Source organism: Eulemur rufifrons, chromosome 7 (genome assembly GCF_041146395.1).
Source record: "Eulemur rufifrons isolate Redbay chromosome 7, OSU_ERuf_1, whole genome shotgun sequence".
NCBI classification, from domain to species: Eukaryota; Metazoa; Chordata; class Mammalia; order Primates; family Lemuridae; genus Eulemur; species Eulemur rufifrons.
In genome coordinates, this window is record NC_090989.1 from 205,954,204 (window position 1) to 205,979,550 (window position 25,347).

The following is a 25,347-nucleotide window of genomic DNA, read 5'->3' on the forward strand; positions in this document are numbered from 1 at the left end:
TGTAAAAGGAAAAATATGTTTATTTCTCCTCCATCCACTTAAAATACATTGCGCCCATCGCTGACATCATCAAGATAACATTCTGCTTAGGTAGCACCAGGCATTACACGGCATTTGATGATGCAAGTAGCCACACTGTTTATTTCTGCCGTCTAGGAATGCAGGATGCACAGCCGGAACAGGGAGCGCCACTCGAGATAAAAGGTCCAGGTGAAAGGCAATCCTGCTGGGAGTGGGCAAGGCCCGCCCCTCATTTGGCAGAGTGCTTCTTGTAGATCTCCAGGAACTCCCGCACGTCATCAGGAGACCCCAGGATGACCGGCGCCCTCTGGTGGATGTCAGTGGGAACGATGTCCAGTATAGCCTCCTTCCCGGTGGTGGCCAATCCCCCCGCCTTCTCCATGACGAAGGCCATGGGGTTACATTCGTACAGGAGTCTCAGCTGGAAAGCAAGACCGACAGCAAAACAGTGCAGAGCCTGTGGGAGTGACTGACACTCTCTTTCTCCTACTATGGGGTTGTAAAGATTCCTTCCCACCCCAGGTTGCATCTGAGACGAGACGGTTACCATTTGGTTAAATTCAACCATTCGTCAAGTCAGAGGCAGCAACAGATTACCCGATGCAAATGCGAGACAGACCACCTGGATTCAGCACGGAATGACATTTTGGCAGAACTGATGACTCCCTTCTCTTTACAGCGTGGAAACTGGACTTAATGAGTGACTCTGTGTGTGTTTTGGATGGAGCTTTGCCTATTCTACAAGCACTAGAAAAATCCACGGCAGTGTCTGGCTGCAGACATCTGGAAAGCAGACTGGCTCCTCCAAACAGTGTAATATTGTTTGCAACTCTGTGCATTGCTTTTACAACTCTCCTAAGGCTTGAGGGTTGGAATTTAGTATGTTATACATCTTGGCATTTACGTTTAAATATTAACTTTTTATCGTATGCATTTTCATGCAGTCTGCCTACTGAGCGACAGCTTTTGCAGGTGTTTCCTGACTCTCTTTCCATGTGGGTGTCATGGCCAAATTTGAAAAACTGGAAAAAAAAGGAGGAGCCTCAATAACTGTGTTCAGGAACAATTTTTTGAGGCATTAGAGGAAAGTGTTTTAAAGCAGGCTAATCACATAGGCCGGGATGCCGGCAATGGCTGCCGCAGAAGCAGTGCATTAAGTCAATAAGAATGTCTTCAGCGAACCGGACGCCATATGCAGCAAACAGAGATCTGACTATAACCAAAATATACGGATTGCTAACTATCTTAAGGGGATTATTGTTCCTGTTTTTCTCTCACACGTAAAACGAAAAAAAGGCAATGTGTCCATTGGGGAAAATGAAGCAGACACAATACTCGGGGAGGAAGCATGCCGCCACCCTGCCGGAGGGACAGTAGGACACCTCTTAGCCGGCGAGAGAAAGCACAGCCCACCGAGGCTTGCTGGGAGCGCCGTGGGCCTTGGCCAGTGTGGTCAGTGCCAACAGCTCACCTGAAAGCTCTAGGTTTTCCCAGAGATTCCTTCCTTTCCTAAAAGGTATCATTTTTTCCAGGTGGCAAATGTCAGCTCATTAGTTATTTCTATTTTATGCCTTTTGAAAGCAACCAAAGATGACTCCTATTTGGAATACACATTTGATTTGCTGCTTTGGACATGAGACTGGGCTGTTTCGTTTCACTTTATGAATGGAATTCATGTTGCCCAAGCCCAACCACGTACCCGCTGCAAGCTCTATGGACTTTTAGTCCACTCCTGGCCATTAATCCTCTTTCCCCCACAGCATTGGAAGGACTCTCAAGAGATCATTTTTATGTTTAGTTGGTATCACCGGGCTTTACCTTTAGTCTAGAAAAGAATATGCCACAGACATCCTTAGCAACTTACTATAGGGCATAACAGCTACCATAACTTTTCTTTCTTCCTAAATCAAGTCTCTCGGGCTGAAAATGCAGCCTACAGCTTCTCACTCACCCCCCAGGGCAGGTGCTTACCTTTCCACTGGGGCTCTTCTTGTTAGCAGGATACAGAAAGATCCCGCCATAGACCAGAGTGCGGTGAACATCAGCCACCATGGAGCCCACGTACCGGGCGCCATAGGGGGCCGAGTTATCCTGCAAGGTTAAGACCAGCATCGATCAGTGTTGCAGAAAATAAAGTGAGTTCCTTTTGTGTTCCCTGGGTGTATTTGATTCCACAGGCACTCACTGAGCACCTTCCAGGTATGTGTTTGGGCTGTGCTAAGTGTGATAAGTGAGAATCCTGTTCCCAAGAAGAAAATGGAACAACGGAGACAGCCTCTTCTACATCTCACAATAGGTCAAATCACCCACGGAAGCCCCAAGGAGACTGTAGTTGATTCTGGCTATGGAGTTTGGGCAAGCATCACAAAAGTTGTGCTGTTTAGTAGCACGTTAAAGGTTGAGAAGGATTTCTGCTGAGCTAAGGAGCTGCGCAGGGGCGGGGGTGTCTATTTTACAGGAGAGGACACCGCACTAGCAAAGGCTTAGCCACGTCCAGAGGGAGGTGCTGTTGTGACGGGGCCTGGCGGAGGAGGCTGTAGGAGGAGAGTGAGTGTGTGCAGGGTTGGGGTGGGAGGAGACTCTTCAGAAAGTGGGAGAGGATTAAGCCGGAGAGAGCCTGGGGCCAGCTCTGATGTCATTCGAACATTTGAGCTTCATCCTCAGAAAACAGCAGGGATCAGTGGCTCTTAAGCAAAGGTATGACAAAATCAGATATTGGCACGTGCAGGCAGCTCTAGGATCAGCCATTCTTCTCTTCATAGTCACTAATTTGTAACCTATTTAGAGAGATACCAAGATGGACACTCTCATTCCTGGACGACTGATAAATCCATGTCGGACAGTAGGCCAGGAGGGACAGACATCACATGGCAGGGCCCTGGGTGGCAGCACCACCTTTTGTGCCATCTGGGACCATGGCCTCCAAAAGGGAGACTGTTTTACTGCCATGCACTCATGCATCCGGCTGACTTTCTTATCCCGATTTTCTTCCATCGAGAGAAAGTAGCGAGGGCCGAGCTAGACACTCTGACTTGACATCTCAGGGCAAGAATTTCAGTGCTCAGAACCTACATGAGAACTTAATCGTGGGCTCAGTGCAGATCAAAATCCAACCCGCTTCCATCCCTGCTTTATTTCACCCCAAAGGTAAATCTTCAATCAACGGATTTCCCCGTAACTCAAGAGTCCCAAATGAGGTCCAAGGCCCTTCATGCCAGGGTCCCTTTTCCCCTCAGGGGACACCCGCCTCCCTCCAGAGCTGCCTCTGGTGCCAGATGCCTGGGCACTGCACCTGGCCCAGCCAGACCCCTCACTTACTGGGGGGAACTTTTTCCTCTGGACGTACTCAGTGACGGCAGGGTCAAAGTCCTTGGCGTAGCCTTCGTTAAGGCTGTAGATGTTACCCTTCTTTTTGATCTTCACATCCTTGTCCACCAGAATGAACTCTCCGATGGCCTTTAGAGACACAGAAGGACAGGTAAGGAGATGACAAGCAAATGCCTGGTGAGGCACAAATCAGCAGACATCAGAGAGTCCCAAAACTGCGTCCTGGGCTCAGATGGAACTTTGCTCTGGTTCTGCCATTATTTCCACTGAAGTCACCTCATTTGGAGACTTTAACTGGTGCTGTTACCCGTCCCTTGTTTACCTATTAAGCGCCCATGCTGCCGAGGGATGAAAGTCCGGCTCGGCGAGAGTTAGTGGGACTAAGGTGGCCGTGTTGACTTACACGCCTGCCGCACACACCCCAGGCCTCACCGAGAGCAGCCTGTCTCCCACAGAGGGGCCCAGCTCGCTGTGTGTACCCTGTTCTGTCTGCCAGCCAAAACCACTGTATGCATAGAGTGTCTCAGTAGTGTCACGTGAGGACATTGCTATAATTTTAAAATTTATAAACCCAATTCATTTCCCCGAGGTAGCCTGGACCAAGCACATAATGAATGTGCCAACGTGTTGAAGACTATGCTTTGGAGTCTGTTTCAGTGGTGGGTTTCATTGTGCCAAGCGTTTAATGAGCTGACTTCCCTCAATTTACCTGCTCTGTTGAAACTGTCATCTAACTGAATAAATAAATAACACAAATTAATGGTTACGTGCAAGAAATTATCCACCAATCAAAATTGTTCATGAACATTTTTCAGGGCACTGTGGGCTCCTGTCTGTAAGGTAATTTTTCTCAATATGGTAGACTAAGAAATTATCTTCATTTTCTTCCTTATTTTTATTTCCCTTAGTTCATCAAAGCCTTATCATGACTACAAGGGCTAACTGAAGGTTTGTGTGCATGTACACAACACCAAATACATTTGGGCTATTTTCCAGGAAATGATGTCATTCAGGGCTTCAGCTGGGACACCTGTCACCTGTTCCCCTCAGGAAAACAACCTCTTGGTGAATCAAGTGGGTGGAAAGGCCAGAAATGGACAGAGTGGGTGGCAAACAGACCATCTACAGCCCCCATCTGGTCTGTAAACATGTTTACTTGGCCAGTACAGTATTTTACACATCCAGAAACATCGCATGTTTTAAAATCCAGCATTTCTTCAACCACTGGAAGCCTTGGCATGCTGGGCCCCTCCTCCCAATAGTAACTGCTGGACTCAGCTCACCCCAGCGCCCACCACTGCCCTCGCCTGCCTGCCCCAGCACGCCGCACTAGTTCACGTGGCCTGCGCTCGGCCGGCCCTGGGGTCATTGAGTAACGGCTGCACTAAGGAATTCGTCTAGGAACAAACACTCCCTCTTCTGCTCTGGATGGATACCATTTCTCACCTCCGCAACCTTCTCATGATGTGTGCAATGTCGCTCCGTCTCCCTTCCCCGCCCCACCCCTCGCCATCATCTCTGTCCCTCCATGGGCATCAATTTCCACCTCTACATACCCCTGCCAACCTCTCCCCCACCACACATAACATACAGTCACTCATGGCCACCAGCCAAGCACCCAGCCCCCTGCAAGGTCTCTCACCGGGTCCAGCATGAAGCAGTTGACACCACACTCCATGGCAAGCACCAGCATGGTGGCACTGCCATAGAGGGCATAGCCGGCCGCCACCAGGTTCCTGCCTGGCTGCAGAGCGTCCTTCTCGGAGGGCTCATCAGTTGATTTCTAGAGCAAAAAAGAAAACGAAATACATTTTTGTATTGTTTTCTGGTTCTTTTTTCCGGTTCAACCATTACAGGAGGCATCATCAAGGTACTCTGCTAATGAAATAGGGCATCTTCCCAAAGGGGCCTTCCTCCGCACATCAGCAATATCCTGATTCTATTACCATGGCAGCCTCCCCACCAGACACCAATTTCCTGCATCTGGGTCCTTCTTTCCAATCAGCGTCCTCCTCCAATTTGTCTAATTTGATATTCCCTCATCTCTGCACTATGGCTTTCAAAAAGGAGCATGCCTTCTTGCCAGCTCCCACTAGTTTAACCTTATTATGGGCACCAATGTCTTTCACCTGCGCACTGAATCTTTGTTTAAACAGATTAACACTGGGCTGCAGGGCAGCGAGTCTGGTGAGGAAATCAATTTCCTGAGCTCTTGCCAATTGCAACGCAAACCCCACTGAGCAGTGTGGTGTGTATCACTCACACAGCAAGGAAATTCTCAGAAATACAGGAACTCAGAACATCTCCCCAGAGTCACTATGGGGTAGTGAAGATGCCCTCCAAGTTTTTGACCCTGACCCATGGTAAGAAACACATTTTACGTCACAAACCAGTTCCAATCCACATGCACACGTGCACACACACCAAAAATTAACACAGTAGTACCTACACTTAGGACATGATGTACACTCTGACCTGTTTTGTTTTGTTTTGTTTTGTTTTTCATCAATAACACTCACCCTCGGGTTGTGTGATCCACAGTTTGTCTAATCCTAGGGAAGGGAGCACCTTCAGGAGATGGCTCCTAATCAGTGATCTCTTACTGACAACTCTCTTCTTTATTAACACGTGATTGTCCCCAGTACAGCCCCAAACAAACCTTTCAGCTTGAATACTCTCTGCTTGAATTGAACAGAAACAAAAATGGGCAATTTCCCCCTATTTCACTTACTCCTTCCCCATCACAGACTCCAGCAGCTGAGAGTAAGCAGGGGCATCTATTCATATATCATGAAGCTGGAGCAGGAAGTCTTCCCAGCAAAAATATTCCAGGTAATTTCTTCCTGTGACTTTCAACAGGGTGGCCACAGACGGCACTAGAGTCAGCTGGGACACGTACCAGAAATGCACGTTCTGGGGCTGCAGCCCAGACTTACTAAGTCACCCTGCCCCACTCGTGGCTCTTGCACTAAAGTTTAAGAGCTACTCCTGTAAAAGAATCACAAAAACCATTTCTCTCCTTCCCCGCTCCTCACCCCTTCTCCTCTGGGTTTGCATCTGGGTGGTTGACTGGTTACCTGGTTGGGCTGGGTTGAGTCATTTGATTTAGTTTGGTTTCTATTCATCACACAGTGCAGTGCAACTAAACACAGACTAAACACAGGACCAAAGTTTTAAGTTTTTCTCCCTAATCCCAAATTTTGCCAATGCACAATCTTGAGAAAAGAAAATGAATGGCCTTTGTCAATAGGGACCACCTGTCCGAGGGTCATTTTAACAATCACCAGCTTCCCTTGAAGCCAGCGATACAGTGGGAGGACTCGGGCCTCTAACTGTCCTCTCTCCCCACTACAGGCTCCAAATAACCAGATCCCCACCAAGAAAAGTCCCCCAGAGATTCACAACCATCCATGCCTGCCTGTGCCGAAGGTGCAAAAGTAAACAGCCTTTCCCTGAAATGCAGTCACCAAACGCTCTCACACTTACACTTCCTTGCCTGGAATAAGACAGTAACACTTGTCTACAACCCACATACTCAAAGCAAAGAGAAAATAATTCCAGTGAGTCCTGGATTTGGAGGAATTCCTTTCTAGCCTGGCCCCCTTTCTAATGCATGAGTTCCCTCCTCCAAACCCTAAGCAAGGATGCCTTTCCTCCAGGGGAATGCATTCCATTCTTTTGCAGATGCCCAGGGATCAATGGGCATAAAGCACCTGGCAAAATCAGAAAGTCTCTGGACCTTACCTTTCTGTCCCACCTGCTACAGGTTTCTGTTTTATTTCACACCACCCCATATGGAATACAGGGGAAGACACCATGGGTTCTGGAGACTTGAGGTCTTGGAAGAGAAAGTAGGCATGGGGGCCATGAGGGGACACTCGTGTCACCGATGATCTTCCCTCACAGAGGCAACCAAACCTTCCTTTTGAAACTCTGCTTTTAGTTGTGGGAACTGGATATTTTTAAAGGACATTGGAAATTACAGCACGTCCCGTAGAGGGTGACCAGGCTAGAGAGAGGTCTAAAAGTCATCTCCTATGAAAGAAGTGAGGACAGGAAAGCTGTTTCCAAACATGTAGAAGAATCTTATTTTCTGATGCTCTAAAAGGCCAAATGAGCACTAATGAGCAGATTTTGACTCCATATTTGGACAAATCATGGTGGCTGCCCAGCATCTCAGGGGCATCCTGAGGGGATCCTGGGGACATCCTGCCAGGTTCCTTTCAAGCCTGTTTCCAGGCGTCATGTGACCACGGCCCAATCACTGTTGCAGGTCCCAGTTACGGATGCTCTCCCCCTGAGCACGTGCACCAATGAACCGAATTCCAGCTCAGAACCTTCTCTGCGGAAAGCAGGAAAGGTCTCCTTGGAAGCATCAAACATGTCGAAGTTTATGCCCCATAAGCCCTCAAATGGTTTCAAACAATCAATAAGACCTTTGAAAACTGAAATGACTTAGAGGGCTGCGTCACACTCATCATGCCTTTCCACCTTTTACGAGAGTCACTGCAGGTTTATTGAGAAGGGTGCGGAGACTAACTGCTGACCACTGGGTCTGGCATTCCCAGTTCAAGCTGCTGTTGCAAGCTGGGGTTTTGGTTTGTTTTTAGTTGATAGCCAGTGTCTCTCAATTTCCTAGGGTTGTTTTTTCTTTTTTCCTTAAAAGACTTTTATGTGGGGGCTAAGGTAGAGAACGCGATTGGCAAACGTCAGTGCTACTTTGCTTTGGTTCAGTCTTTAGCCAGAGTTCTTCCTCCACAGGGAAGGATTTTGCTACAAACCTTTCTTGCTATACTACAGATTTGAGACTGTGTAAGAAAAATCATATCCCTCCATGTCTATAAGAGGAATGGTATGTTTCTTGGCATGACTCGGAAAATAGATGAACTGTTGCCTTTGCCTTTCTGGCATGAGAATTAGAACCTTCTATTACTCAAGTTGGTTTTGAAGTGGATCTGCCTCTCACCCAAGACGAAAGTAAAATACATTCCAATGACCAAAGACATCTGTGCCACAGTGGCTCTACTTTTTGTAAGTTTGAATGGCAATTGTGCACAATACTAGACTATAAGTCCCTTTTAGAGATCAAGTGCAAATTTGGGGTTCACTTCTAAAGTTAATGCCTTTGTAATCTAGAATGCAGTTTTGCTGAACTAACTGCTTCATTTGTTAAGATGAAGAAACAGAGGTTTGGCTACAATTCTGTGAGGTTTCATTTCTAAAATAAACAAAAGCTGATGCTAAGAGGACATATTTTAGATTTTATAATGTTTTATGATGGGTCCACAGATATTCATTCTATTTGTCACCTGTCTGTACAATTGAGCCTGTGCGCTCTCTCTCTCTCTCTCTTTTTCTCTCTCTGTCACACACACACACACATACACACACACTCAAAGAAAGAGAAGCTCTGGAGATAGCCCAGGTCACAGTTAGAAGGCCCAGGGCAGGGTCTGGGTTCACGTCCTGCGCCAGACTCAGAGCACGGCTGAGCACACTTTTTCTACAAATGGACAGATAGTAAACATTTTACGTTTCATGGGTCATATAGTTTCTGTAATAACGACTCAACCTTCACAATGTAGCATAAAATCAGCCAAGGGCAATATGTAAGCAAATAAATGTGACCATACGCCAGTAAAACTTCAGTCGTGAATAGTCAAAATTAAATTTTATATAAATTTCATGAAGCATTAAATATTATTATTTAGATTTTTTCCAACTATTTAAAATGCAAAACGGTTAGTTTGTCCACAAGCCATATAAGGTAGGCAACAAGCTAGACTTGGCCTGAGTTTGTAGTTTGCAGACCCTTTATTCAGAGGATTTAAAGGACAATATTGACATAAATAATCTGTATAGTTGTCATACTCTTCACAACTCTCAATTTATGTATTGTCATCACTATGCTTACACTGTACTGTCTCCTTTTTTAAAATATAATTTTCTATCATAAAAAAGACATAGTTTAAAAGGTGAAATATACTCTCTTCACACCCCTGTTTTACTATTATATTCTCTTTTAACAACCTAATGGATCTTCATTCTGCAATTAAAGCTGAAAAAGTCAGAACTTGAAGGCCAGGCAGTGGCTCATGCTTATAAACCCAGCTCTTTGGGAGACTGGCCAGGAATTCGAGAACAGCCTGGGCAACAAAGCAAGACACTGTTTCTACACACAATTTTAAAATTAGCTGGGTGTGGTGGTGCATGCCTCTAGTCCTGGCTACTTGGCAGGCTGTGGCGGGAGGATCTCTTGAGCCCCGAAATTCAAAGTCATATGAGCTATGATCATGCCACTGCACTCCAGTCTGGGCCACAGAGCAATACCCGTCTCTAAGAAAAAATAAAATAAAAATAAAAACTACAAATCTATTCAAGCCCCACAGAGTTTCATCATATACATTCTGGCTGCTCTACATAGTGAAATAGGACTGAATGTTCAATCTTAACTTTTCTTTTGATCCAAAACCAGATGCTTGATATATCACATTTTACCTTTCTATAGATGCCAAAAATGGTTCCAATGGACACAAGGCAATCAATGTTGGAAGATCCATCAAGGGGATCAAAACAGACCACATATTTACCCTGAGCAAAGAAAAAAGAAATACAACTTTAAAATATTGTATTAATAACAAGATAGAGAATATATACTATGGGCACTTTGTATACATTGTAACAAGATACAGAGTATACACCAAGGGAGTAAAAATGAGATTTTAGAGGAAAGTTCAAGAAATGTGGGTCTTATTTATACTGTCACATAAGATATGAAGTGGGATACAGAATGAATGAATATATATGTTTATATACATACCAAAAGGTCATTAAACAGAGAAAACATCACTTAGAATAGAAGGCATGGGTGAATGTGATGGAATACAGATAAATAAGTCATAATTTCCTACATTGTTGATATCAAATCATAATTTTGGATTGAGTTTCCTGGCAGCCAAAAGAAGAAGAGAAACAAGATCAGTCACTCATTTTCCTTTATATAGGGAAAAAAATAATTCCTTAAGTGAAGACTTTCCTAGAATTAAGATCTACAAGAAATTTCTTATGTTTTATAGATGCCACTTGAGGTTGGAACGCATAGTTTTCAACAATATCCCTGGTGTAATTCCCAAAGGAAGTAACCCTCTATTGCAGTGGGCCTACCGAAGACACTTTTGGAGTGGGATTTCAGTGATATGCTGGCTCTCAAGAGCTAACTGTGCACATTTCTTCCCAGCTCTCCTTTCACTGACGTCATGTTGGCAGCTTAAAATCAACTATGGGAAGTGTATGCACCAGTGACAGTGGTGAGTGCTGTGTCAGAGGTTTTTTGCTGGTTTGTTTTGAGACCCAGTTTACCAGCGCACCACTGGGAATTTTCCACCTCCAAATTAGCCGCTTTAACATGTGGTTTTTAACTGTTCTGCACCATATTAAGATGATTCCCTGGCCCCTTGCTCTCAACAAATCACCCTCGCTGATACAGGAGAAAGTATAAACTGGAAAATGTGAACATGCCTATCAGAAGGCATACTGTAGCCAGAGAAGTTTACGGTGCCTGATAGAGATTATTAAACAATGAACTCAAGTCATATGCCTGAAACTGCCAAGGACCTTGACAGGCCCAGTAGAGAAATATGTGAATTTGAATCTGGCATGCAGTAGTATCTTCGGAATGATGTAAAGCAAGTTAATCAGACGTGGCTCCCATCCTCTGAATAAAATCAAGACCGGCAGCCTCTTTAATTGACCTTCTGATTGTTTTTTCTAATTCTGCTCCTTCATGTCCCCAGTTCATCTCAAACAGGGAAAGATAGCAAGCCCAGGTATCTGCACTTCTAATCTCAAAGGTTTTTTTTAAAGTACAATTGTTATTTTATAAAGGCTGGATATATTCTTTCATTCAACAGTCTTTCTCAACCATCATTTGTTGTTGACCCCCTACGATGTGCCAGGTATTGTGCTAGATGCTGGGAAAGAGAGAAGAATACAATTCATTCTCTGCCCTCAAGAAGCCATCAAACCAGTAGGGACCCAGTGGATTCCAGTGGGAGAACTGGTGACAGACACTTCAAGCAGTTGTGGTTGGCAGCAGGGTCAGGCGTGCGGGCGGGGCGTCTGGTGCACGGAGATGCAGCACGAGAGGCAGCCAACAGAAGCCAGACTCCGAGGAGCCTTGAACTTGGCAATAAAAAGGTAGAAATGGAGATGGGTCCGTGGGAGTCCAGGGGAGAGATGGCAATGGCAGGAGCTCTGGTGGCAGTGTGCACAGTGGCGAGGGGGGATCTGGGAGTGAGGCAGAATCTGTGAAAAGATGACAGGAGGGATCCGGGGGGTTCCCAGAAACCCAGCTTGGCCAAGCAAGTGGAGTCATTTATGAAGCTGGGAAGAAAAACAGTTACGTTAAACCGTCAGCAGGGGAAGTACAGACCCACCCTTTTCTCGGGTTCTACTATTATGGCGTGTTTATCTTCTTCTGACACAAGAACACAGGTGGCAAAGGACGACTTTAACATGTTCATGACCAGGTCATTGGAGAGGACATCCAGCTTCTTAACTTGATCACCTGTCACATTGGTGGAGCCAGCAATGCCATAGCTAGAGGGAAGAAAAGCCACAAAAAATAAGCCATGACCACCAGAATGTGCAGATGCACCTATAATCCACTAAAGTCAGTGTCTAGTGGGACTTAGAAGAAAGGAAACAAGACACTTGGTTTGGGAGAAACAAGACAGGGGAGGACATACTGTAGTCCGCCTTTTGGCCCTGGGCCTGCCATGGTACCCTGCACACCTTTGTGGTCACGTCAGTGTTTCTCAACCTTTTTTTCCTTATGATCCCCCTAAAGAGCCTTTATAACATTTTTTCCTAACCGCACTCCCCCATAAATTTCAGTTTTAATAGTACAGGTATGTATCTGCTCATCACTGTATGTATATTGGTGCTTAATACATAAAAAAAGTTTGGGCTGTTTTTATTTTTGCCCACCAAGAGCCAAAGTTTGCCCCCAGACTCATGGGTTAAATGAAGCAGTTGTGAGACACAGCAAGCCAAGAAGCTGGGGTCGGAGTGAGCCTGAGCTGTGAGCTACACCAGGGATGTTATGGTTCTATAACTAAAAAGACCTAAAGGGAAAGGAACATCAACACCCTCATTCTTTAGAGGAGGAGACTCTGATTCCAGCCCCCTGAGGGCTCCTCCAAACTGCAGAGACAGGGGGAGGTGAGATGCTCCCTGTAACTTCCAGGCAAGGCTGCCTTGGTGACTCCCAAGTGCCACTGGCAGGAGTTTTAGGGGACAGAAGCAGGCAGCCTGGAGTTTTTGCTTTATTTTTAAGCCATGTGCAAGTCAGTAATTGTAGAATTACCAGACTCCAAGTGTCTTGTACAAAATACAGCCTAGCTTGTTAGTACGAGAGAAGGGGCAGGGTGTCATAGCTTGAGGTTGAGTGTGAAAACAGAAAGGAGGGGACATATTTCACAGGAAGGGTGCACAGAACAAGACAAGGGACTGGACGTGGGAGGGGAATGAGATGAAGCATTAGACGCTACCAAGCAGCTGGAAGTGAGGGATAAGGGGACAATTGCACGTTGCCCAAAATTGCTAGGAGCACTTGCCCAGGAACTGATTGTCACTGCTGCAGTGATTGTCACTGCTTCAACTCCTGAAATTGCAATTTCTCAAAATGTAATTTGCTGTGTCTGCCTGGGCAAAACTGCCACCCGCAGAACAGAAACCATCCACACCCAAATGCCTGGCCTGGCCGTCTCGGGAGGCAATTCCAGCTGTCTCATCAGGCCCATGTGTCAGGGTCTGCCACTTTCTGCACCTTTCCAGCCTGGGAAACTCATCTCTTCCCACCAGCCCTCCTGCCGGCTGCTTCTCTTTTCATCATGTGGCTCCTATTTCATGAGGAAAACACAAAGAGATCTGTGGGACTTGCAGCTGGAGCCGTGTCTTTGAGCTTTTGGTTCTCTTTCCACATAATCTTTCTGACTTCAATCCTGAGGCCAGCACTGGTGGAGGAAGAAGGCAGACAAGTTCTGGGCAGACCAGAGGGACTCGGCAGGGCCACCAACCAAATACATGTCCTCACCGGCCCCAGCAGAAGCGATTTTCTCTCCTGGCAACCTGAGATTTCTACCATTAAAGTCACTACTGGGCTGGGCACAGTGGCTCACACCTGTAATCCTAGCACTCTGGGAGGCCGAGGCGGGAGGATCGCTCAAGGTCAGGAGTTCGAGACCAGCCTGAGCAAGAATGAGACCTCCGTCTCTACTAAAAATGGAAAGAAATGATCTAGACAGCTAAAAATATATATAGAAAAAAAATCAGCTGGGCATAGTGGCACATACCTGTAGTCCCAGCTACTCGGGAGGCTGAGGCAGAAGGATTGCTTAAGCCCAGGAGTTTGAGGTTGCTGTAAGCTAGGCTGACGCCACGGCACTCTAGCCCAGGCAACAGAGCAAGCCTCTGTCTCCAAAAAATAAAAAAATAAAATAAATAAATAAAAGTCACTACTGATTCATCGTGCTGATGGGCAAGGACATGGGCTTTAAGCTGGGTCAGACCTCAGCTCTGCAGGACCCCTGCCCTCTCAGCCTCCCTACCTTTTGCACGTGCCCAGTGAGGGAAACGATGTCTGCCTCGTGGGGCTGCTACTAGAGGATTACATGATAAGGTACACGAAGGGCCTAGCACAGCCCTTGGCACTGCATAGGTGCGGCCCGACAGGGACAGCTCTGGGAGGCCTGGGAAGCTGGGGCAGGTGGGGAAGCATAGGCCTATGCTACACCGTGGCCCAAGTCCCACCTGCTCAGGTACCTCCCTCAGGGACATTCAGGCCATGGTCCCTTTCACTCAAAAGCTCCCTGGAGGGCTCAGTGTTCATTTATTCCATACATATTCACTGGGGACCTACTGTGCATGAGGAACTGTTCTAGGGGCTGGGGTTACAGTGCTGAACAAGACAGACGAGATCCCTGCCCTCGTGGAGCCCATATCCTAAGGAAATGATACAAACAAGAAACAAATAAGTTGGCCGGGCACGGTGGCTCACGTCTGTAATCCTAGCACTCTGGGAGGCCGAGGCAGGAGGATCGCTCGAGGTCAGGAGTTCGAGACCAGCCTGAGTAAGAGCGAGACTCCCGTCTCTACTAAAAATAGAAAGAAATTATCTGGCCAACTAAAATATATATAGAAAAAAAATTAGCCGGGCATGGTGGCGCATGCCTGTAGTCCCAGCTACTCGGGAGGCTGAGGCAGAAGGATTGCTTAAGCCCAGGAGTTTGAGGTTGCTGTGAGCTAGGCTGACCCCACAGCACTCACTCTAGCCCGGGCAACAAAGCAAGACTCTGTCTCAAAAAAAAAAAAAAAAGAAAGAAACAAACAAATAAGCATTTTGGCATGCGTGAGGTCACGTTGGACAGTGACAGGTGCTCACTGTCATAAAATGAAAACAAGGTCATGAGAGGAGATGACAGGGTGGGTGCTTCATTGAGATGGTCCAGGAAGGTCTCACTGCGAAGGGGGCGTTCGAGCTGGACGGGGTGTTGGATGTGTTTCCTGAGAAAGGGAGGATATGACAAAGCCTTTATGGAGCCCAAATAAGCCAGCTAGCAGTGACGCAAACAAGGCTGCGGGGATATGCGGGAACCATGAGACAGTCCCATCCACAAAAGCCCTCCCTGGGCCAGCTGTGTCTCGCAATCAACAGAGAGAGAAAGGAGCCAGGAAGAAATGGGTGGGCCCAACAAGTTGTGAAGCTCTGGGCTTGGCCCGCTCCCCGCCCCAAGCACAGGAGTCAGCAGCAGGCCGGTGCCCTAACGCGGGCAGGGAAGTCAGTTTGGACTGAGGCAGTGACTTAATCTGCTGAGGAAATTTTTCCTAAATGGGAGTTATCACAGAGGGGAAAGGCAGCACCCTCCACCTTTTCTTTTGGGGGCCTCAAAGGAGAAATGTCAGAGCATGAGGGGTGTAAGGAGGAAATGGTTTGAGGCCTTCCCTGAGAAGCAGCAGGCAGAAAGCAAGCGAACAGGGGACCTGCTCGGGACTAAGTGCCACTGGCTGCTAGTGCAGGCTGCAGAATTTAAATGTCCTGCACATGAAAGAAGCGAGGCCAGGCTGCCCGCAAGCATGGGACTTCAGAGCCCCAAACCAGGGCACAATGTCACACAAATTGCAGCTACTTCCAGGCAAGTGTGAACTAACAGCTGGCTTTCAAAACATTGCCAAGGCCGGGCGCGGTGGCTCACGCCTGTAATCCTAGCACTCTGGGAGGCCGAGGTGGGCGGATCGTTTGAGCTCAGGAGTTCGAGACCAGCCTGACCAACAGCGAGACCCCGTCTCTACTAAAACTAGAAAGAAATTGTCTGGCCAACTAAAATATATATAGAAAAAATTAGCCGGGCATGGTGGCACATGCCTGTAGTCCCAGCTACTCAGGAGGCTGATGCCACGGCACTCACTCTAGCCCAGGCAACAAAGCGAGACTCTGTCTCAAAAAAAAAAAAAACAAAAAAAAACATTGTCTTCTCTAGGACACACTTTTAAATTGCACTATTCCTTGAGACCCAGGATATTTGGCTTCCGTATACCTAAGTTGAAGCTAATTTTTGAGAATAGAAAAGAGAACAATGATGATGGAACTGTAAGGATATAGTAATTTATACTGTATTTATACATATTTTAAAATGTCATTCTATTTTTGTATCTTAAGTTTGTAAAGCAAATATACGGTTACATATAATCTATTGTGTAATTTTAATAAAAGGGTTTTTTTTTTTTTAAAATAGAAAAAGCAGAGCTGATGACTGTGGATCCTGTCCTTGCTCCTGGTATACCATGGTCAGTTAATAGGCTGTTGAATTGGGGGCAGCTTCTGGAAATAAAACTACAGCAGCTGGGAGGAACTAATCAACCTCTCAAGTCTTGACGTAGAGGACAGGCGCAGTGGCTCACGCCTGTAATCCTAGCACTCTGGGAGGCCGAGGCAGGAGGATCACTTGAGGTCAGGAGTTCGAGACCAGCCTGAGCAAGAGCGAGACCCCTGTCTCTACTAAAAATACAAAGAAATTAGCTGGACAACCAAAAATATGTAGAAAAAATTGGCCAGGCATGGTGGCGCATGCCTGTATTCCCAGCTACTCAGGAGGCAGGAGGATTGCTTGAGCCCAGGAGTTTGAGGTTGCAGTGAGCTAGGCTGATGCCACGGCACTCTAGCCTGATCAACAGAGTGAGACTCTGCCCCCCCCCCAAAAAAAGTGTCTTGACCTAGAAAATGAAAACATGTTACCTGATTTGGGTGGTTAGGATGGGTAACCAAAGAGGCAAGGATCGTTAATGACTTGGGGATCTAGAGCCTGAGGCTGCAGACACCAGGGTCCAGGAAAGCCCCCGTGATGCCAGGAGTGAGACACTAGCATTGGTGACATCACATAACACCCCTCGGCATTCGGGGGGTCTATTGTCCCAACGGCCACCCACAGAAGACCAGGAGAGTCCACAGGCATGGAGGCATGACTCTCTTCTAGGCATGACCTCCTCTTTTCCAGGAGCCACTGGGAGGGAGAGTATAGATGTGGCTGCCATCCCTGGAAATGCTACCTGAAACCCGATATTAGAGGACCTGGTTCAACCTAATTTGTAAAAGAATGACAAGAGTGGAAGGCCCCTGGGCTCTGGCAGCTCACCCACTGGGCCAGCCTGAGGATGATCAACTCCCACACACCACCCCTCCACTTGGGAACATTCATGATTAGATCCTTATAGGTGGCTTGATTTTTTTTCTAGTGAAGTCTGAAGCTAAAGCTCAGGGCACTAGGTAAATGCTGAGTGAATTCTCTGAGAGGACTGAAACTCTCACACATAAATAGCACATCCAAATGTGCCTCTGAGGGAAGAAAGATTCACCAGTTCTTGGGCCTGGAAAAAAGAATGATATTTTCTTCACCGAGTATCCTTAGCACCTGGAACAATGCCCACCCATAGTTTAAGTGCTCAATGAACACTTTTTGAATGGATGAGTGGAATTAGAAAGTAATAAAGAGATTAAAGGATCCCCAAGATTGTAAACTCCAATAGACCCAATGGTATTGGTAACACCTCCCTTCATAATCTCTAAGACCCCTCAGCCCCTCAAAACCACTCCAGATTAGCATACCCTCTTGATAAAAGTGTGCTTGCTGTGAAAATTTAGTGTCAAGGCAAGTACAATGGCCCTTCCCTCCAGCCAGTTGATCAGGAAACTATAGGGTGCAGTGGTCAAGGCCACAGGCTGGGATTCTAGACCCCCGGGGCTCAAATCCCAGCTCTGCGAGTCACTTAGCATCTCTGACCTCTGGTTCTTCATCCACAATATGGGAATTAGTATATCTGCTTCCCAGTATGTACAGGGGGGAATAAATGAGTTGCTATAGATAAAGGGGTCAGAATAGTGCCTGGTGCGTGCAAGTGCACAAAAATCATCACTTTTCCATTCCCACCCCTAACTCCCTTGGCATTAACACAACCATGCTGAGAAGCAAGGCGGGATCCCGGCAAGAACTCAGTACCAGAACAGGTTCAAATTCTGCCTTTCCTTCTTTCTGATTAGGTGACCTCCATCAAGTCAGACCAATTCCCTGATTGGCTGTTTCTGGCTGGGTTTGAAGGACGATGGATAATGCATGTGAGGCACCTGGTTCCTAGCAGAACCCACCCCCACCAGCTGGCAGCCATCATTGGAAGTTCACTGAGCTGGTTCTCCGGGAAGTGGGTGGAGGAAAGACATCTCTAAACCAGTTTTGTAGGCAAGTTCTGGGAAGGCAGCCAATATGGAACTGTTATCACAGGTAACTGGCGAAAAACAATTTTTTAAAAAAAGTGCTCCCAAGTTTACATTTAATAAAATCTCACTGGGCATATTATTTCATTTGAGATGTGTATCACATTTCACTTCAATTTTATTCAAATCAGTCAGCCCTGTGGCCCAAGTAAAGTGGGAGGAGCACAGTGTCAGGGTTTAATGCCCTGTGAACTTTCCCTTTTAAACCCCCAAAGACACAAAAGAGCTCTTTCTGGACTTTGGGGAGCAAAACTCAGTTTGAGAAGCTGTCCATAATATCTCTTCTTTTATTTTTACGGTAAACCTCACTGAAAGTTTTAAAGAGCTATAAGTCATTTTAATTCATATGACAGGGAACTCCTTGAAAAGCATTTGTTAATTTAGCCAGTATTTTGAGATCCTTGGAAATTTGGGTTAAATACTAGCATTGCTTTCTAAGTTTGCATAAAGTTTCTAAAATGTAATGAGCCATTTCTTGGCCATGATCTGTGATACTCTACATGCAGATTCATGTTGATTGGGGAAAGCCACCTCTAACTGCATTCCTGAAGCACAATACTAGACACAAGGACTAGAACCAGGGCATGCCACATTTAGAACCCTCAGTGACTTCCTGGATTTGCTAACTGACTTAGGACCATATCCTCCTGATGCCAACACTGTAGACAGCACACAAAAGAGCCAACCTCAGTTTCAGAACACCCAACTAAACAAAAAGAGAGGCAGATTACTAATTAATACTTATCACTAAAGTATTTAGCAGGCCAAGGCAGGTGGATCATTTGAGCTCAGGAGTTTGAGACTAGCCTGAGCAAGAGCGAGACCCCCGTCTCTACTAAAAATAGAAAGAAATTAGCTGGACAACTAAAAATATATAGAAAAAACTAGCCGGGCATGGTGGCGCATGCCTGTAGTCCCAGCTGCCTGAGAGGCTAAGGCAGTAGGATTGCTTAAGCCCAGGAGTTTGAGGTTGCTGTGAGCTAGGCTGACGCCACGGCACTGTAGCTTGGGCAACAGAGGGAGACTCTGTCTCAAAAAAAAAAAATAAATAAATTCAAAGGTGACACTGGCTTGTTACTGATTCTGTGGTAATCAACAATTCACCCAGCTGGGAACATCCAAGAGTTAGTTCAGAAATACTATGAAGAGGCACCAACCAGAACAAATTTCAAAAGTCACAAATTCCAACCTTTGCTTGTGTTCACATGGACTGAAAATGGACAAATAGGGTGGAATATGGCCAGCTGTGCTTCCTCTATGGAAAGGAAGTTACAATTCACTCTTTGGTCATATGGAGAAGATAATTCAAGAAATATAAAATAAACTTGAGAAAGCTTCCAAAAGTTTAATGTAATAAATTCTGCAAATTTCAAGATAAGCCTAAACATATATTAGCTGACCCGTCATTCCAAAATTAAAACTGAAATTTTTAATTTTCTTCCATCAAACAACTGAGAGGACTCCATGTATAAGAGTAACTTTTCTGGACACAACAGAACATGATGGGAGGGTGTTTCCTCTAACCACTTTGATGCTGCAACACTGTTCTAATATGGAACATTCTAGCCTGGAATAGATCCCTGCTGATGCACATGTGGGCTACTGTTCAGGAATAAAGAGCAAAATAGAGAGATAATAGTTTACAAAAAAAAAGTCTATGAGCAAACAATGAAAGGATCCGTACCCGATTAGTGAGGACTCAGTCCATCCTCATACAACTCTCTGAGGTTGAAAAAACAGCATTCCGCATCTCACAAGCAGGGAAACTGAGGCTCAGAGACATTATATCAACTGCCCAAATCCTCGCAGAAATTAAGTGACAGAGTTAGGAATTTAAGTCCAGCTCCATATCTCTCTAAAATGTGCCTTGAGCCCTGCACATTCCCGTCCTGCTAAATCCTGTGCAGATTTTCTTCTCCCCTTTTTCTCTGCCTCAAGGAGAATAAGCCAAAATCCAGTGGCCAAATCTTCAGTCAGAGCTTCACGTCTGAATGTCAGACTGGCACGTCCAACTGCAGGCTGGACAACATCTCCAACTGGCCAGCCCTCTAACACCTCAAGCTCAAAGTCTCCAAAATGTTGGAATCATCTTCTCACCCTTTCCCAGCCTTTAAAAACTAGCTCCTCTATGAGAATTCTGGTTTTGTTTTTGTGGGGTTTTTGTTTGTTTGTTTTAAGACAGGATCTCACTGTTGCCCAGGCTGGAGTGCAGTAACGTCATCATAGCTCACGGCAACCTCAAACTCCTGGGCTCAAGCGATCCTCCTGCCTCCCGAGTAGCTGTGACTATAGGCATGCGCCACCATGTATTTTTTGGAGAGATGGGGTCTCCCTATGTTGCTCAGGCTGGTCTCAAACTCTGAAAGTGCTAGGACCAGCGCTCTGAGAACCCCCGTCCCTGCACGTCTCCTCCAGTCCACACTCAGACTTCCCCCAATTCTCCCCTCCTCCCCTCCTCCCCTCCAATGCTGCAGCTCTGTGGACTGCTTCCCTCACTCCTCCCCTTTTCCACTGGGTTCCCCATATCCTATCTTTCCCTCTCCCAACTCGAGACTTCCACCCACATCTTCCCCAGATTTGTCTCCAATCATGTGTCTGCCTACTCAAAAACCTTTCAAAAACCTTTGCTCTCCCCTTTTGCTAACCCCCCAAAAGTACAAAGTGTTCACCCTTGCCATTGATACTTCCCCAAGGAACCCATAATTTCACATCCACAATTGCCCCACCACATGGACTCCATGCTTTGGTCCAACTCAGGACATGTCCTCACAGGACCACCCAGCCTGGTCTGCTTGCCAGCCCTCGGGCCTTACAACTGACCACCCTCTGCTGACCACTGCAAGTGCCCATCTTGATGCTCCACAATCCTTTGCACCTGAATCATATTTTTGGCACCCCGATGAAAGCATCTTTCAGAACCTCTATTGCCTATTATAACTAATTCTACATTTGTCTTATTTTTTCCTACAGAGTAAGCTCTGTGTCATTCTCATATCTCAGTCTCTTCTAGAACTTTGAGCATGGTGGGTGTTCAATACATTTTGTTAAATTGAATGAAATCAGTGAATTCTTCAGACGGTGATTTGGAAATGTATACAAAGGAAAGTCAATGCCACAAAACAAAAAAGCTTAAGCTACAGGAAGACCACGTTCTCCTAAAGAAATGAAAGCTTGACGTTGACATTTGAACCATGAACTCTTCAGCTCCACTTACAGGCTGCTAACCGCTCTCCTGAAGCACAGAAGACTTCAAGAGCATGCCTGGCAAAAGGCAATGGCTCCCTGGGATATACTTGCTAACTCACATCAAAAATGTAATTAATAAATGAAATTTAGGGTTTGGTGAACTTTAATTGATTTCTTAAAAAATGAAGGAAGTGGTATGCTGTGTGGCAAAAGGACAAAAACAAAACACACTGAGCTGGAGTTCCGGAGACCTGGGCCACAGGCCAAGTCACCTCATCTTCCCTGGCCTCAGGGTTCTCATCTGTACAAGGAGGGGACTGGACAAGGTGACTGCTGAGTCTCTATTAGTTTAAAACTCTATGGCTCTATGAAAATGTTATTAGGAGCAATGAAAGTGGCTACATTAGCAACTTTAGGTGGAGGGGGAAGGGGGAAGAGAATGCACCAGGCTCTATGCTTATGCTTAAACTCCTGATGTTTCCACGATGAGACATCAGGGGTGAACTCTGTAAACTGATTCTGGTGAGGTTCCCGTCCCTCTGGTACATGCACTTCTAGGGCAAGTCTTCAGCACTGACAGCACAAGCTCTTTGCTGGCGTGCTGCCTTTTCATCCAGGATATCAAAGCCTGTAATGAATGTAATTTGGGGGCCTGGCTTGAGATCTTGTCTTGCTGCTGCCTGCCCGACCACATGTCATCCTGAGAACAGCCAAACTCTGATTTTCCCCTAACAGTACTTATGTGTCCAGTATCTGGTCCTCCTGGTCAGCTACCCATACAACCAGGCATCAACACCCGTTCCAAGGGTACAACACTGTTTGCAATAGCCAAAGACCAATGAAAACCTAAATGCCCCCAACTTGAAGAAGAGTTCACTAGCTCATGATAAGTCTGTGCAGTGGAACACTACACGACAGTTAAAAAGGAGGAGGTAGACGCATTATATAATAGTCCTGATGTTTAAAGAGGTTTATTATATAGTGTTAAATGATAAAGTAAACTACAGAGAGATATGTTAAGTGTGATCCCATGTTGTTTACTATTTACGTATAGGGATATTTAAATATATGTTCATGTATAAATTTACGTGAGTAAAAAGAAGTATCTGGGAAAACAGCCAGTAAATTTTTTTTTTTTTCTTTTTTTTTTTGAGACAGTCTCGCTCTTTTGCCTGGACTAGAGTGTCGTCGTGTCTGCCTCGCTCACAGCAACCTCAAACTCCTGGGCTCAAGGGATCCTCCTGCCTCAGCCTCCCGAGTAGCTGGGACTACAGGCATGTGCCACCATGCCCGGCTAATTTTTTCTATATATTTTTAGCTGTCCTGATCATTTCTTTGTATTTTTAGTAGAGACAGGGTCTCGCTTTTGCTCCAGCTGGTCTCAAACTCCTGAGCTCAAACAATCCTTCCGCCTCGGCCTCCCAGAGTGCTAGGATTACAGGCATGAGCCACCGCGCTCAGCCCCAGTAAATTATTAATAGTGGCTACCCCATGGAAGAGATACAGGTTTCACTTTTTCCTTTGTGTTCTTTTGAATGGTTTAAATTGTGTCAATGTGTGCTACTTACTAAGTAGTTTAGTTATTTTTAAAACCCCTGGTGTTCACAACTATCTAGTCTAAAAATATACATATATATGTAGCCAAAATTACCACACTTTGTCCAGGTCCCACTATCAAAACCTCACCATCTGAGGTTCCAGTGTCTGAGGTTACTTAAAAGGTGGGACATCTCAAAACAGATCTTACATTTCTGAGTCTCTCTCAGGTTGCGAAAGGTACTGACATATTTTTAAAACAGTATCAGAAATGACAAGCACTTTAAAAATAAAACAATAAAAAAAGCCCCCGTTGGGCCGGGCGCAGCGGCTCACGCCTGTAATCCTAACACTCTGGGAGACCAAGGCCGGAGGATCGCTCGAGGTCAGGATTTCAAGACCAGCCTGAGCAAGAGCGAGATCCTATCTCTACTAAAAATAGAAAGAAACTAGCCGGACAACTAAAAATATACATAGAAAAAATTAGTTGGGCATGGTGGCGCATGCCTGTGGTCCCAGCTACTCAGGAGGCTGAGGCAGGAGGATTGCTGGAGCCCAGGAGTTTGAGGTTGCTGTGAGCTAGGCTGATGTCACGGCACTCTAGCCTGGGCAACAGAGTGAGACTCTGTCTCAAAAAAAAAAATAAAAATAAAAAAAAGCTCCCTGGTCCTCAAAGGCAATTAAAGATGTGAGGGCATTTATAGTTGCTGTAAAGTATGATTTTTACCTGGGCATGTTTCCTATCGCAAAGAATCCTTAGAAATGTGTTATTAAGAGGGAACAAAGGTGATATTAATGGAGTCATCATCTTATTTAGCATACCTATTCCTATCTCTCTCCCAGCAAGGCCTGACATCTGAAAATAAATGTGATCATATGCTCCTTTATAAGAATTAGCTCCACTGACTCATGGCCAAACAGCTTACCAGAAAAGGAACCCAGGTTTTGGGGTGGAAGGGAGTTTTTAAAAATGCAGAAATGCATTCCAAAGTGGCAGGATTATATTTTTTCAGATCAGCTATGAGCATAATGTGTCATTTTATAGCGTTCATAAATGTGGGGATGTTAGGAAGGAGTATGGACAATCTGAAAACCTAGGTACCTTTCAGTTAAAAGTGAGGACCCTTTAAATATAAAATACTTGTGCACACCAGAACAAACCAAAGCGTATTGTGTGACTTACAAGTGACTCACAAAAAGCCTCACAAGAAGGTGCCCCTTGAGTCCCCACATCCCCTGACTCCTTGCTACTCGCACTGTGATCTGCAGACCAGCAATATCAGATCAGCACCGCCCACCGAAGGAGAACTTCTTAGACATGCAGAATCTCGGCCAAACCCCAAACCACATCTTAACAAGATCCCCAAATGATTCCTGTGCACATTGAAGTTCGAGATGCACTCTCTAGCTCTTTCAAAATCATTCTATTTACAAACAGCTTGTGAACTATTCACTAATTGGGCAAGGGCTGCATACAGCATTATTGCAAATGGGTAGAGGTTTTACAGCTCTCAGGGAAAGTTTTCTCTTTTAATGGGCCAGCCCACTGGACCACTTTGCACACAAGCATTGCTGCTCCTAAGAGCTCTGGGAATGCAGGCTTTCAGCTTGCTTGGGGGTCCACTCACTCCTAACAGGTCTTGTTTAGGGTCAAGGAGATACTGGATAGACACCTAATTTGGGACTCCATAGGCAGTGAAAGAGGACAGAGGAAAAAAAAGGGAAAGGAAGACACCCCAAGCTAGCATTTTCCTATCTGAAGCTAGGATGGGTATGGTGGGCAGGCCAGGTGCCCGCCCTTGCCTGGTCAGTTTCACCAGAAGGCTGAGAGGTGCCAATGCAGGCTGCTAGGGCCAGAGGAGAGGAATGAAGGATGGAGCAGATGTGCACCTGGGAGACTGGCCCTCAGGTGGACACCTCCAAGGTCAAAGGAGGGGAACTGAGGGCTTTGGTGCAGCTAGGCAAGCTTCTGGAGAGAGGGGTACCAGATAGTAGGGAGAGAGACTCTCAGATGTCAGAAGGACAGACAGAAGCTGGCAGCGGAGGACCAGACAGCCAAACACTTGACTGTCAGGCGATTCCCCAGGCGGACAAACAGGACGGGGCCCTCGGCCCGAGACCTGACTCACAGGTGTGCTATGCCTGCCTTGCGCACCGCCGAGGAGATGGCTTTGACCGCCGTGCAGAGCGAGTTGAGCAGTTGGGTCATCTCGCCGGTGCCGCGGGCCTTCCTGCCCTCCTCCATGACGAAGCGGGTCAGGGTGCTGACATCCGTGTCGAAGGGCGCCTGCTCCGCCATGCTGGGGCCGGGCTGCTGCGCGCTGGGCGACAGGTGCGGGTGGCAGGTGCAGGCTGCAGATGCGCGCGGCGGGACCTGGCAGGAGGACGAACGGGCCCACTGTTGCTGAGTGGCCTCATTGCGGGCAGGGGAACTAGTCCCAGGCCAGGTCCCC

General features: G+C 46.3%; 1 protein-coding gene across 1 annotated transcript; it reads right to left on the reverse strand.

The window, feature by feature from the left end:
* FBP1 (fructose-bisphosphatase 1) lies at positions 1 to 25,346 on the reverse strand. The gene is made up of 7 exons (XM_069476297.1): positions 25,024 to 25,346; positions 11,784 to 11,946; positions 9,847 to 9,939; positions 4,991 to 5,131; positions 3,340 to 3,477; positions 1,993 to 2,112; positions 1 to 442 (listed from the first exon to the last, which is right to left on the reverse strand). The coding sequence occupies exons 1-7, from the start codon at positions 25,191 to 25,193 to the stop codon at positions 251 to 253; spliced, it is 1,017 nt and encodes a 338-aa protein (XP_069332398.1). The 5' UTR covers positions 25,194 to 25,346; the 3' UTR covers positions 1 to 250.
* Between the last annotated feature and the right edge of the window lies 1 nt (position 25,347).

Excerpts from the sequence above, each read along its gene's own strand:
- FBP1 (XM_069476297.1), bottom strand. The coding sequence starts at position 25,193 with ATGGCGGAGCAGGCGCCCTTCGACACGGATGTCAGCACCCTGACCCGC. Across the intron at positions 2,113-3,339 it reads AGAGGAAAAAGTTCCCCCCA|GATAACTCGGCCCCCTATGG; the intron begins GTAAGTGAGGGG and ends TTAACCTTGCAG. Across the intron at positions 443-1,992 it reads AGAAGAGCCCCAGTGGAAAG|CTGAGACTCCTGTACGAATG; the intron begins GTAAGCACCTGC and ends CTTGCTTTCCAG.